This window comes from Danio rerio, chromosome 6 (genome assembly GCF_049306965.1).
Source record: "Danio rerio strain Tuebingen ecotype United States chromosome 6, GRCz12tu, whole genome shotgun sequence".
Taxonomy (NCBI): domain Eukaryota; kingdom Metazoa; phylum Chordata; class Actinopteri; order Cypriniformes; family Danionidae; genus Danio; species Danio rerio.
This window is the reverse complement of record NC_133181.1, coordinates 37,673,956-37,688,460: the sequence shown is the minus strand read 5'-3', so window position 1 is coordinate 37,688,460 and position 14,505 is coordinate 37,673,956. Positions and strand designations below refer to the sequence as shown.

The window sequence follows — 14,505 nt, the reverse complement described above, 5'->3', positions numbered from 1 at the left end:
GAATTTAAAAATAAAACAGAAACTTTTGTCTTCTCTGTAATAAATATGGACCAAACTCTGTTGTATGTGTGTGCGCTGGATGGACTGAACTGAAGGGAAACGTCTGCTGTGTGCTCTTCAGGTTCATCTGCTGAAGGATCAACTCTCTGCTGAAGCGGCAGCGAGGATTGAAGCCCAGGCTCGAGTTCACCAGCTGCTGTTGCAGAATAAAGATCTCCTCCAGCACATTTCCCTGCTGGTCAAACAGATCCAGGAGCTGGAGCTCAAGCTGGCTGGACAAGGCTCTAGTGAGTATTATTTTCTCTGTTCTGCAGTGTTAGCTGTAAAAGCATGCATTGTTTTTGTGTTTGGAAGAAACATTGCTGGTTGTGCCGGTCTTTTTAACACTTAATAACAAAAGTTCAATGTAAAGTAGAATAAATTTTGTAAAGATTTAAAGAGAATTAAATGCAGGCATATGAAATTGTTTTGGTTTGTTTTTAATCTACTGATGACTTTACGCTGTACAATATGTACATGAATATATACATTGGACAACAGGGTAATACAGTAAAATTATTTACAAAGTTTGGGGATGTTTTTATTATTATTTTTTTATTATTATTTGTTGTTGTTTTTGTGTTATTGCTGTTCTTTACATAGTTTTTTTATTTTCTATTCTATTTAATTGATTTATTAATATTATTATTACTCGTTTATTAGTTCAGTGGTTAATTGTTAATATTTCCTTTTATTATTATTATTATTATTATTATTATTATTATTATTATTATTAGTTGTTGTTGCTGTTGCTGTTGTTGTTGTTGTTGTTGTTGTTTTATTGCTGTTATTTGCATTGTATTTTATTTCATTGATTTATTATTATTATTATTATTATTATTACTTATTTATTAGTTCAGTGATAGATTGTTAATATTGTTTATTATAATTATTATTATTAGTAGTAGTAGTAGTAGTAGTAGTAATATCATCATTGACAAGAATTATCATCATTGAGCAGAATGTGAATAAGGCTGGTAACCTTCACTAAGAGCACTATATGTTATCAATAAAGGGGTTATAAAAAAGACATTTTACAGTCCTCTTTTTACAGGGCTGGCATTAGTGTAGTAGTTGTGACGGTCAGCGATGAGGAGCTCTTCATCATGCTGGCTAATGTGAAAAAAGCACATATCCAGGTGCTGCTGATCTGAATGAGAGCATGCTCCAATAAACTGCTTTAAAATCAGCCTGAAATTTACCCCCTCAAGCACAATGATGATGGGAGAAGCTGAAATGGAAAATGAAATGATATGTGATGGAGAGAGAGAGAAAGAGAGAGAGAGAGAGAGAGAGAGAGAGAAATACATGGAACAGATGGGAGGGTCTTAGTGAAAACACTAGAGTAAAGAAAAGCTGCTGAAACACATCAAATGCCTTTAGAAAGGCCAACTGAAAATGTGCTGCACTGTTATTAACCTGCAGGAAAGCAAGAAAAGAAACATTTGGAAGACTTGTATCATTTTTGTAGTTGAGAACATACCATGGTAACACTTTAGTTGTCACAATTACCACAATTATTTAACTACTGGTTTATTTCCTGCCTATTATTAAGATTTGACCTGTTTTTAAGTTCTCATGATCTTATTCTGCATCACTACTACCTTACTGACTATTAATAAGCAGCTAATTAATAGTTTATTTAACAAACAGCCTTAGTTAATGTTTTAATAGCGTGAATTGTGCATTAAAATATTGTACTAAATGCAGTTTTTATTGAGTGTACTAGATTTAAAATGTTCTGTACATGTGTACAGATCAGATTTAACATTTCTTGTGAACCCTTTTCAATCTTTATCTTAATCTCTTCCTCTCTCTGTGCTTTTCAACAGTGGGCTCTCAGGACAGTCTCCTGGAGATCACCTTTCGTGCCAACGTGCCCCCAGTCTTATGTGACCCCAGCACCCCTCGACCAGAGGACTCCATCCTGCCTCCGCTGAACGATGGGACACAGCTCTCCCTGCCGCTCTGCAGTCCTATAGGTAGGGACCAGGGTTTGATCAAATTTGAGTGTTTTCGCTTTCTGCCTGGACCGCCACACCAACAGGAGGAGGACAGTCCCGACACGCCGTCTCAGGACGTCTCGTCCTCCTCCCGAGACGAGCTTCTAGGCAGTCTGGAGCTGCTCCGGTTCCGTGAGTCTGGCATTGCATCCGAATACGAGTCCAACACAGATGAGAGCGATGAAAGTTGGGGCCTGCAGGATGAGAGCAGCCTGCGCCTGCTCAATGTGCTCAACAAACACATCCCGTCTGACTGCCTGGATGACGAAATTGCTGTTTAATGTGATTTTGTGCTCACGGCTTGGAAAAACTCTGCTCGACGCTCTGCTTAAATGGTTTGAGTCAGTCAGTGTTAATATTGTCTGTTTGTGCTGCTCATTCTGGGAGACTGAGGTGACTTTACTACCTTGGTGGTAGTTTTGTTTGTTATGTTTTAAGTCATATGTTGAAGACCAGAAGGTCTAAAAGTGTAGCCAATGCTGTTGGAAACACTTTACTTTAGGAAGGCACATCAGAGTTTTTCTTATGGGACGTTCACACATTCAGCGATTTGTTATGATGAAGGTTGCCAGGTCAAAGTGTTGTTGGTTATAATGGGGTCCCTATTTCCAAAGTCTATTTCCAAAGGCAAATCATTTCACTTCACGGCCATATTTGAAATGCCTCTCAGGCGTTCGAGTGCAGCTCCTACCTGTTTAAATGGGAAACTTCACATTCTTCAAAACTGTTTGACAAGTTTATGATTAAGTTAATTATTTGCTGTCATCAATGAAATTTAAAAACAGCTGTCTCATTTCAGAAATAAGCATTTTATCAGGTAGCCCAAGCTAATGTGCATGTGTACCCGAAGGAAATGAGATCGCAACACCAAGCTACTTTATGGCTGTTTCTGGAGCATGCGATTTGACGTCATTTCATCAATCTATCAATAACTTGCATGTTACACTTACGTGTTACCTCTGAAGAGTTATCAGTCTATATCGATCGTTGATTGGCTTCTTAATTAGAAGGCTGGGCTACCTTCACTAAAGCGCCCATATTGACCATTACATTTTCCCCTCATTGAAAACTACAAATAGGAGTGACAAGTCTAGAGAGTGAACCTGCAGTCATTGGTGGACTGTTCATTTTGGGATCACAAATGAGACATGCTCAACACAGGCTTACTGGGAAAATTTCCCCTGGTATACATTTTTGAGAACCAAGAAATATTTACTTGCATGGACATATAGCTGCGTTTTATGTGTAAAACAAATGCTATGAGTACCACTGACTGCTTACTTCGGATGTGCATATGGATAGCTTTTCTGGTGTGTCTTTCCTTTAAAAAAACGGTTCCAGAAGCCAGGAAAACAAAAACAGCGTGCGGTCGTGGTAGAAGCACATGGCCACAATGGCTTTTTTCCTATAGTTTGATTTTGAAAATACTATCGGTTGTGTTTAGTGAGGGATGTGTGGGTGTGTTGATATCAAACTGATATGTTATGCATGATGACAAGCCGACTGGCTCCTCTCATGGACGCACACAAGGAGGTTAATATTTACAGAAACGTATACAGTGACCCCTGGTGGATTTACAATAATTTAAGATATGCCGCTAATGAGATAATGTGCTCCAGGGACATATTTGAGATTTAAAAATGTACAAAAATGTACAAGGCGCCCTCTAGTTGATTTGTAAAAATGTAGTCAACGTAGTCTAGGGTACATATTTGTCAGTTCTCAAAAATGTAGTCTTTGGTATTGTAGCATTTCCAATGAGCCTGAGGTTGGAAATACTGATGGATGTTGCCACTAAATAATTACAGTGCATTCTTGTAGTAAGTATGTTGTATGCGTGTCAATATAAAATAATCATTCCGTTCACAAATTATCAATAAATCATTTTAGCATTATTAAAATCAATTTTTAATATTTAAACAAATTCATTTCTCATAAACTTAAAAAATAATATGACTGTATAACTAGATACTGTAACTATAACTAGCTACCGTACTTAAATATTTGCATTTAGTATAATATATAATTCTTTCCTGAGTGATGGGTTGCTGCTGAGAAAACATCCACTGCGTAAAACATGCTGGGTAATTTGGCGGTTCATTCCACTGTGGCGACCCCTGATTAATGAAGGGACTAAGCTTAAAAGAAAGTTAATGATTGAATAATATATAATTCATGGATTTAATGTAAAATTAAACTATATCTAATTAACAGGTGATATTTAGGTGTTTTAAAAATTAAATGTGTACAAACGTATGTGTATTAGCTAAATATATTATTCATTATATATTATATATTTATTTAATAAATCAGTTTTGAGCGTTTTTACTCAAAAATCATTTTAATATGATAATATATCTTTTGACCAATTATTATTGGTGCACAATCATTAATAATGGCTCTTAATATTATCATAGTTGACATTTGTTCTGAAATGTTTAGTTTATATTTTTGTGGAATTTTTGTGGAAGCACTACATTCTACTTTTAGGGATTATTTGATCACAAGAACGTTCAAAATAACACCATCTATATATCACAAAAATATATAAAAAATATATCAAAAAATTTTTTGAATACTTTAAAGGATATATAAGCAAGTTTAACAGTATAATATCCCTAATCAAAACTACTAAATGTTAAATGGATCACAGAATCAAATGTACACCATCATCTTCCCTCTCATTGGTAGTTGCACCTTTAAATCCCTACTTATTTGCAAGTGACCCGAGATTTGCATCCAACTTTCTGTTCCCACCATTGGCTTTGTCATTGAGAATCGCTGTTTGTGTCAACTCCTGTTTAGATTTCACAGATCATTTACAATAAGGTAATTGTTTTTACCTGCAAGAGATACAGGACATCAATATGTCATGTAACACTGAGCTAACTTGATACACTTGACCTCTAATATTATATCTGTGATATCAGTTGTACAGTTGCTGGTTTGTTTCTGAGCAGTATTAGATCTTTACTTTATACACTGATCTGCTCAACCACTTAGATACCTCTTCACAAGGAGACCTCAGAATGCAGACAATTACCCAACTACATCTGTTTTAGCATGCACGACAGAACAGACTCTTAATTGAATGACTGTGGACGCTAAGCTAATTATACCCTAAGGGTAACGAGGCGGCTAAACCGGTCAGATCTTTACCAACAGGAACCCCAATTAGCGTGTCAGAGTTTTCACGACCCACGTCCTTTATTCAATATTTTCATACTCAGAAGAGCTTGTTGTCTGAACGCTTCACATATGAACTTTTTGTATATGTTTTGCTTTCTTGCGTTGGGTCTCTTCTGTGCTTATCAAACGTGAAATTTCAGTGTCTTAACTGTATCTCTCTGATAAAGTATTTACCTCTTTAACCTCTCTGTTTTTTTTCTCCCTCTCGCTTTCTCTGTTTCTCTCTCTTTGCCAAGTGTCATTTAGAGCCAGACAAGTGCACGCAATTACTCTGGTAATAACAGAGTGGTAAGCAAGTCTTCCCACACATGCAGGACAACCAAAGCACTTTCTGTTGTTGGTTTAGTCTTAAAAGGATAGTTTAACCACAATGAGAATTTGCTATCAATTCACCGGTCAGGCCTTCCAAAATGTAGGTGACTCTTTTTTCACAGGATGAACATTAAAACTGATTTTTTTAATTGTGTGTCTGACGAGCAAGGTGGTGAAGGCAATGACGCAGCGTGTTGCTGTTTGCATAGTTGAGTTGGAAAATAACCAAAAAATGCAGTCAAAGGGTCAGGAGTGATGATTATATTTAGGTCTTGTGTAAGAAGTTTAAAATATTAGACCAATTTACCTTATTCTCCGCCGACGCGCGGGCGCTGCCATTTGAATCTTTTTGTCTCGCAACTTCCGGTCACATTCACTTCCATTCATTTTTTGATGTTAAAAACTGCTTATTACGCTGCTTGATGTTGCAATTTGATATTTTCTATTATATTATTCTACCTGGTCTGTATAGTCAAGCAAACATTTGTTTGTAGAGCAAGTAGTTTGACCATTTTCTGCCGTTTATTATTCCTAGTCATTTCTCCCATAAGCGACTGAATCGGAAGTTCTAAGACAATCGCGAAAACAGGCGCACTTCTGCATTTTAGAATAAGGTCAATAGTTTGCTAAATTTGAACAGTACCAAAACGTGTGGGAAATCACCGGTGACTGCCGATATCTGTTACAGGTATTGCTTCTGTCTGGAAATATTTCAGAAAGTTTAGGATTAGTGAAATGGATACTGTGTAGTACGTCTGGCACAAATAGACAAAGAGTGAACTAAATTGGGAATGTCCTTTCATTGGTCCTCAGAAACCTCAATACATAGATCTTGCTCCCACGTTTGTTTAAGTAATACCCATGACTTCTGACGATACATCAAAATGACTGTTCAGTGCCAGAAGACTTCAGCCTTAAGTTTTTTAGTCTAGATTGGGGTGTCAAACTCAGTTCCTGGAGAGCTGCAGCCTTGCACATTTTAGTTCCAACCCTGCTTTCAAACACCTACCTATAGGTTTTAAACAAGCATGAAGGACTCAGTAAGTTTGATCAGATATGTTTAATTATGGGTAAACATGGCTGCATCCTCCAGGAGTTTGACACCTGTGGTGTAGATTATAGATAGTAATGTTGGAAATACATATATTTTTTTTGCAAGGACTGATAGTTTCTTTTCAAAACACCTAATTGTATTGTCTTTAGTCAGCTAAAGCTGCATAACATTATAATATAAAAACGTAAATTGCGATATGTATTTTTTGTTTGTTTGTTTGTTTGTTTGTTTGTTTTGGGCAGTGTATTTTGTGAAGTGAATATAATTTCATAAGATGACTTTAACTCTATTTGAAAATAGAAAAAAAAATACTTTGATTGGGATAATTTTGTAGGGGAGTGTATTGCATAAAATGTAAACAAAAGTGTAGATGAGTACACCTGATCAAAGATAGAAAAACTCAATTAGGCAATGTTTTAGTTATTTGTTTGTTTATTTATTTGTGGATTTTAACAGTATTAAGGTATAGAAATTATTATTTTAAAAAATATGTAAAACTGGGCTGCATGGTGGGTAGCACGTTCGCCTCACAGCAAGAAGGTCACTGGTTCGAGCCTCAGCTGGGTCAGTTGGCGTTTCTGTGTGGAGTTTGCATGTTCTCCCCGTCTTGGCGTGGGTTTCTTTCGGGTGCTCTGGTTTTCTTCTACAAGTCCTAAAACATGTGGTATAGGTGAATTGGGTAGCCTAAATTGTCTGTAGTGTGTGTGAATGAGTGTATGGATGTTTCCCAAGGATGGGTTGCAGCTGGAAGGGCATCCGCTGTGTAAAACATATGTTGGATAAGTTGGCGGTTCATTCTGCTCTGGCAACCCTAGATTAATAAAAGGACTAAGCCGAAAAGAAAATGAATGAATAAGTAAAACGGTCTAGTTTTTGTTATATAAATAATTACATACAATTGATCTTTGTTTAAGCTATACAAACCTTATACAGGGTTTCCGCAGGGTCTTAAAAAGCCTTAAAATGTCTTAAATCTCAAAAGCTAAATTTTAGGCCTTAAAAAGTCTTCAATCTACTGAAATATTGTGTTGTAGGTCTTAAATCTTTTTTAACAGGTCTTAATTTTTCTTTGTTCATGTATAGCTACCCAATCTGGTCATTAAAACTCATAAAATCACCAACAATCCCAATCTCAAGAACTTTTAAAATAGCATTTAATTATCTTCCTCACATTAATTTGTTAAAAATTCTCCATTTATGTAATGCTGAAGATACTGACCTAACCTATATTTTTTATAAGTAAATTATTATTATCGTGTTTTTAAATGTATTCATTTATAATTATTTTTGATAGGGAAAGTGAAAATATTTTCCAGCTGGCATATTCTAATAAAACTCTTAGCATTTAGCCCTGTATAAGTCTCAAATTTCATTCATAATGGTCTTAAAAATGTCTTAGATTATACTTGGTGAAACTTGCAGAAGTCCTGTTATATTTTATTGTGTCCAAATAGTAAATTTAGTTCTAGTGATGTGACTAATGCAGCTTCGCGCATTGCAAAATTGATGCAGAAAGTATATATTATGCAGCCTTACTGTGTTGTTTTGACTTTAGGCCATTGTAGCTGTTGACATTACTGTTATGAATCACCAAGGATCACAGTTTCTGCTATAAAATTATATTTATTATTCTGCTGATGACAAAAGTTCACCTACATAGTGGATGGCCCAGTAAAGGGGGCAACATACTGTAACAATAAGTTACAATTTTTAGGTAAAACGTCTCTTTATTTTTCTGCACGTATACAGTAATAACTTTTAATAACTTTTATCTTTACACACACACACACACAATTAGTATTTGCAATTTTTAAATCTCCTTCAGGCTTGAAAAAACATCTTCCCCCGGATTCTTCGCTGTGTCTCTAATGAGGGATTCATGACCAGTCGTGTTGTCTGGTAGCAGGTCTGCAGGCCAAGACCAGCTGTGAGCTGAACTCTAAATCTTCCACAGGGAAACCTGTCATTGTCTGAACACAACAAGACCACTGTTTTTTTTTTTCTCTCTCTTTTTTTCATCTTCTTTTTCCTGATCTTTCCTCCTTCAAGGACACAGAACTTCTACTGTAGTGGCATTTGCTAAGATGCAGGCATCACTGTAACTATTGCTCATACTTAAAGTTAGGGATTTAAGCAAGAGAAAATGATTATTATTAGTGTTTAAATCATCCCACACAGTTTTTGCTGTGGGCATGATTGATATCTTAAATAATAAGGGCTGTTGAGTAGACTTGTGCTGTTAATATTATCACCAGTTAAACATTATTATTGCAAGTTGATAGACACTAGATGATAAAAGCTGTAGACTTGAAGTAATAAATGGTGCTGGGTTCATACAGTATGTGATGCAATCGCATCTTTATAATTATGTTTTTGTTTGTTTTTGAGCTTTTTGTTTGTTTCTGATTACAGACAGTTCAAGTAGTCATCTCTCTGTTCAAGTAGAGAGATAAAATGTGAATAATTGTACAGTTAAAATGTAAATTCATGTTGGAGTAAGTACATCAGTGGAAAAGCCGATTGTAGTTTGATTAATGTCATGTTCACACAGCACGATTTTAACCCAATTATAGCATGATTTACTTGACTTAGCATGTAATTGTGATTCTTTCATGATTCACAGTACATGGAATTTCCGGAATATCGTTGAAATTGAATAGGACTGTGACAGAATTCAGTGACAGAATATCATGGATTTTTGTTTATTACTTTAAATATTAGTTAACATTAATCAAGATGTATTTTTCTATACCATGTCATGTTTTTGATCGCATTGCTTCCCACAATTTGCCCCTAAACTGTTTTTCTTTGCGATAGACTAGGTGCTCTTGTTTCTTTTAATGTCCTGTAATTAAATTTAAGACTAGATTTTCCATTGTTACTCTCATAATGGTGATTGGGCGACACAGTGGCGCAGTAGGTAGTGCTGTCGCCTTACAGCAAGAAGGTCGCTGGGTTGCAGGTTCGAGCCTTGGCTGGGTCAGTTGGCATTTCTGTGTGGAGTTTGCATGTTCTCCCTGCGTTCGCGTAGGTTTCCTCTGGGTGCTCCGGTTTCCCCCACAGTCCAAAGACATGTGGTATAGGTGAATTGGGTAGGCTAAATTGTCCATAGTGTATGAGTGTGTGTGTGTGAATCAGTGTATGTGGATATTTCCCAGAGATGGGTTGCGGCTGGAAGGATATCCGCTGCGTAAAAAACTTGCTGGATAAGTTAGCGGTTCATTCCCCTGTGGCGACCGCGGATTAATAACGGGGCTAAGCCGAAAAAGAAAATGAATAAATGAACAATGGTGATTAAAATTTAAAAATAAAAATAAAAATTCATTACAGCCCAATGAAATTAAGCTTCACTTCTTTGCAACACTCCCCCAAACAAAACAAGTATGTGTTTGTTTGTTTTTTATTTTTTATCATGGATTCCATTAAACTTTTGTTTTTTTGTTTTTTGCAATATTTTAATCTAAATGTTTTAACTTGGAGGACAGCATAGGGGCTCAGTAGTTAGCACTGTCGACCCACAGCAAGAAGGTTGCTGGTTATAGTCCTAGCTGGTCTAGTAGGCAATTTTGTGTGGAGTTTGCATGTTCTCCCCCTGTTCTTGTGGGTTTCATCCGTTTGCTCCGGTTTTCCCAACAGTCCAATAGATGAACTGAATGAACAAAATTGGTAGTAGTGTATGAATGTGTGCGTGAATGAGAGCGTGTATGGGTGTTCCAAAGTACTGGGTTGTGATTGGAAGGGCATCCACTGTGTACAATATATGCTAGATTACTTGGCAGTTCATTCCACTATGGCGACCCCTGATAATCATGGACTAAGCCGAAGAAAAATGAATGAATGAATGTTATAAATTGATTTTATAGGGAATTAGCAGATATCTATGACTATGTATGCCGTGTTCTTCCAGTCATTTAGTCCATTTAAACCTCGGGCTCCCTTTCAGATCTGCCACCATCCAATCAGCAAACAGAGTTATACATCCAAGACCCATGCTACATTTCTACAAATACCTGTCACAACATAGAGCAAAAAATAATTGTTGCTACTTCAATTTCATTATGACTTCAAAGTGAATTGTAAGTGCACTCACAGTGACAGCAGGCCATTTGGATTGAAATGTAATTCAGTTTGACTCGCCCACAACACACTGGCAAGTTTAGTTTAGTTTAAACATGCATACTCTACTGAAATATTCTGTCACACTAATGCCTGAGAAAGCGCTTCTAATTATTTTGATTATGCCATTGATCTTGTCCTTGAAATCCTGGCTGTTTGCTTTTGAATAAGAAAAAAAATGGCAATACTTATTCCACACAAAACATTCTTTGGTGTGACGAATAATAAACCACCAGTTGTGCCTGCTGGTTTTCAAAGTATATGACTCATTCAAAGCTCATTTAAAACTAGAGCTTTATAGTGCCGCTGCGTGACTCTGTTCATTCAGTGAATGTACAGTTACATGCATCAAATTGAATTACAAGATCAAGGTGTTCTTTTTCAAAAAAACTCCATCACTTCAGCAGACATTTCTAAGTGGAGAATTGTTTAAATAACCCTCATACATTTATCATAAATATTACAGTCGATTGACTTTCCTGGTTAAGTTGAGGTTCAGTCCTGCAATTCCAAGAATGGCTGGAACGCTTCAGATGCCATATGCAAGCACATCTGTTTCAAGAAATGGGAATAAGCACTAAAACGTGTAAAGCTCGCAAAACCAGCAAGCGCAGAGAACACCATCTGAATCGCTGTGTAATTTAAAGGATGTTCTGGAGCGTCGCTGTCTCATCTGTGCTCGCTCAGGGAAACGAGCGGCTGTCGGATTGCTCCTTCTCCCTGCGGCGTAATTGAAATTGCATAACAATATCACATCTCATTTTAGTACAGCTGCCGCTTCTGAGGGAAGCTGTTGGAAAGTCAGCCACCTCTGAATTGGAAGCTCAAGCCCAGGCTGCCCTGCTCGCTTTAGAGAGGGGCTTTGGAGAACATTCATTCATTCTCCCCAAGTTGCCAAGGTACTTTAGTTTGAAGTGTGCAGCTCAATCCATTGTAGAGACCGTAAACCCTCATTCCTTTCAAGATTACGGAATTAGAGAGTGAGACCTACAAGGATGCTCAGGGAGAGGAATTTGTTAAGTTCAGGGCTCTGGAATTGACCTGTTTTGATTGTCGCCGCACTTGACTGGAAAAAAATCCTTCATGTTATGAAGTGAACTTCAATTTCTCAATTGATTTGAACTTCTTTGTGTCCCAGAAGGGTGGCACACCATGAAATTAAAACTGCCCTTAAAAAAATAATAAAAAAAACTAATTAACCAGGCATATTTCATAAAATGCTCGGTTACGCACTGTTAGTTCAATCAGGTTTCAATGATTTCTTCAAAGACATGAGCCTCGATCAAGTGGATAAGCTGTCATTAATTTACAGCACAGTCCACGTGTTATAAATCCCTTCAATTTCTCAGGGAATGAAATTGCAGATAGTTGCATTGCATGCATGTTCCTGCTAGACATTGATGTGGTGGAGCCTTTGATTAATTATTGATCTGAGATTTCAAGTCAAACAAAAATGGGGGCATTGTCTCTCGTTATGTTCTGTGTTTTTTTCCTTTCCAGGAGTGTGGAACTCTGCCATGAAAACACCCCCACATCTATATTTTATGTGTTCAGTGCTGCATTTTTTTTTGCTCTCAGTTTAATTGTAAGACTGTTCTGACATAGTTTTAGATTTATCATGTTTCAACTTTTTGCCAATGCATTTTTTAAAGTGCTGGTTTCGATTCCAGCATGCTGCTTAGCATACAAACATAGGGCTTCCAAAGTAAGACCTCACTTTCTCCATAAAGAAAATACATTTTTAACAGTAACTGATAAAGCTTTAAATTCATTTAACATTCTTATGTCTGCATTAAAGAGATTAAACATTTCAAATGAAACATTTCTCAAAATTTATATCACTTTGAGCTTCTTTTCTTGAACTCGGAAGAATATATTTTAAAGAAAGCTGAAAACCTGTAATCATAGTAGGAAAAAGAAATACAATGGATGTCAATGGGTTGCAGGTTTCCATCTTTCTTTCTTCTTTTTTGTTCAATTGAAGAAATAAACTCTAACAGTTATGGAACCACTCTAGGGTGAGAAAATGGTTCACCCACATTTTTATGTTTGGGTTAACTATTCCTTTAATTCTAATTTTTTGTAAAACAATAATGTTTAGCAGTGTAATTTGTGCAGAAATCACCCAAAAATCCCACCAATCATATTTACAATGAGCAAAGTGCACTATAACTGTGTTTACACTGCAGATCTTAATGGTCAAATCCGATTTTGTGACTGTATCTAATTTATTTGCTGACCTACTTACATCATCTTTTAAAAGTGACTCGTATCCGACTGCCTGCATTTACACAGCACACGGCAAAGGCACAATGACCAGGAAAAAAAGAGCAGGCACCAACTGTTAGCTGATAATAAAAGAGCGCCCTTTTCTCCATTCCTCTATTTGGTCTGTTTGCAAAGTTTAGTTTTTTTTTTGTTTTTTTTTTGACAAGCTTTTACTATAGTTTATGACAGAAAAGTTCTAATTTGGCCAACTTATTTTAATAGGCCTTTTTAAACCAGTAGGCATCTTAATGTGGTGTCCATGGTGTAATTTATGCAATAATTTCATATTAGTTTATAATGGTTACGTGGCGGATGTTGCTCTCTCTCTCTCACTCACTCTCGTTAAGATGCTTAAATACTTGTGCTACATGACAATATAAACGCTTTTTTAGTTCTTGTGTATGAGATTTAAGGTTTGCAACTGCTAAAGTCTGTTCTAAAATGAAGTATCAGAGTTGAGGTCATTCACTACAGTTTTTAATGACTCACGACTCGCATTGACAAGTGAAAATCTGATCTACCCGCCTACACTGCAGACACGAGGGCACAGATCCGATTCATATCAGATAAATTTGCACATATGAACAAGGCCTGAATCTGATTTGAGTAAATCGGAATCCATATGATTTTTTTCCTGCTTACACATACATGGGCCATATACAGTCTGTGCCACATAACAGAAAAAAATTGATTCACTTGAACCATGCAGTGTAAAGAGATGATTCCAGTCCTTGATACTGATTGGTTGAGTTTGAAGCTGTTGCAAAATATCCTTTAATCATGTACCTGTAACTGTTGCTTGGCAACCATTCCACAATCAGTACTGAGCCATTTTTTGTTTAGTGAAACCTTGCTAAATGAATGAAATAAATTTTTTTTACCATGTATACAGTATTACTCTGCGCACTCCCAAGAAACACAGTAATGATTTAATCGTGTGCAACATCACTGTCAGATTCAATATAGTTATTTTTCGTTTAGGGTAGGGGTCACCTATCTTGGTCCTGGAGGGCCGGTGTCCCTGCAGGGTTTAGCTCCAACTTGCCCCAACACACCTGCCTGGGTGTTTCAAGTATACCTACTAAGACCTTGATTAGCTTGTTCAGGTGTATTTGATTAGGGTTGGAGCTAAAATCTGCAGGACACCGGCCCTCCAGGAACCACTGGTTTAGGGCTTTTACAGCATCTTCTTTTAGTTTCAGTCTTTCTCAAAATCGAGTGTTGAATTGTGCCTTGTTTATTAAGTAATCTGCGATTAAAAAATAAAAAAAAACTAACAAAGGAACAAGTTCTTGATGACCTAAAGGTCAGTAATTTCATTAAATATGGTCCATTTACTCTTTCCTAATTTCGAAATCAGAAGGAAGTGCAAGTCTATTTGTCTACAACTTGGCACTGCACAGCATCTTGTTGGCTTCAGAGTATCTTTACCTTTCGGCAGGCACGTGCACACATAGGGCTCAACCTGTGCATGGCACATGCCCTTTTTAGTCTTTGATATAAAGTGCCCTTCAAAAATTATTA

The 14,505-nt window shown here is 36.7% G+C and overlaps 1 protein-coding gene across 1 annotated transcript in view; it reads left to right on the top strand.

Annotated features, from left to right (window-relative positions):
- The window catches only part of nos1apa (nitric oxide synthase 1 (neuronal) adaptor protein a), a 174,623-nt gene extending 170,653 nt beyond the window's left edge, over positions 1-3,970 (top strand). The window contains exons 9-10 of the mRNA XM_021477186.3: positions 122-287; positions 1,872-3,970. Coding sequence (XP_021332861.1) covers positions 122-287; positions 1,872-2,323 — 618 coding nt within the window. The 3' untranslated portion in view covers positions 2,324-3,970. The remainder of the gene's footprint in view (positions 1-121; positions 288-1,871) is intronic.
- Positions 3,971-14,505: the final 10,535 nt, after the last annotated feature.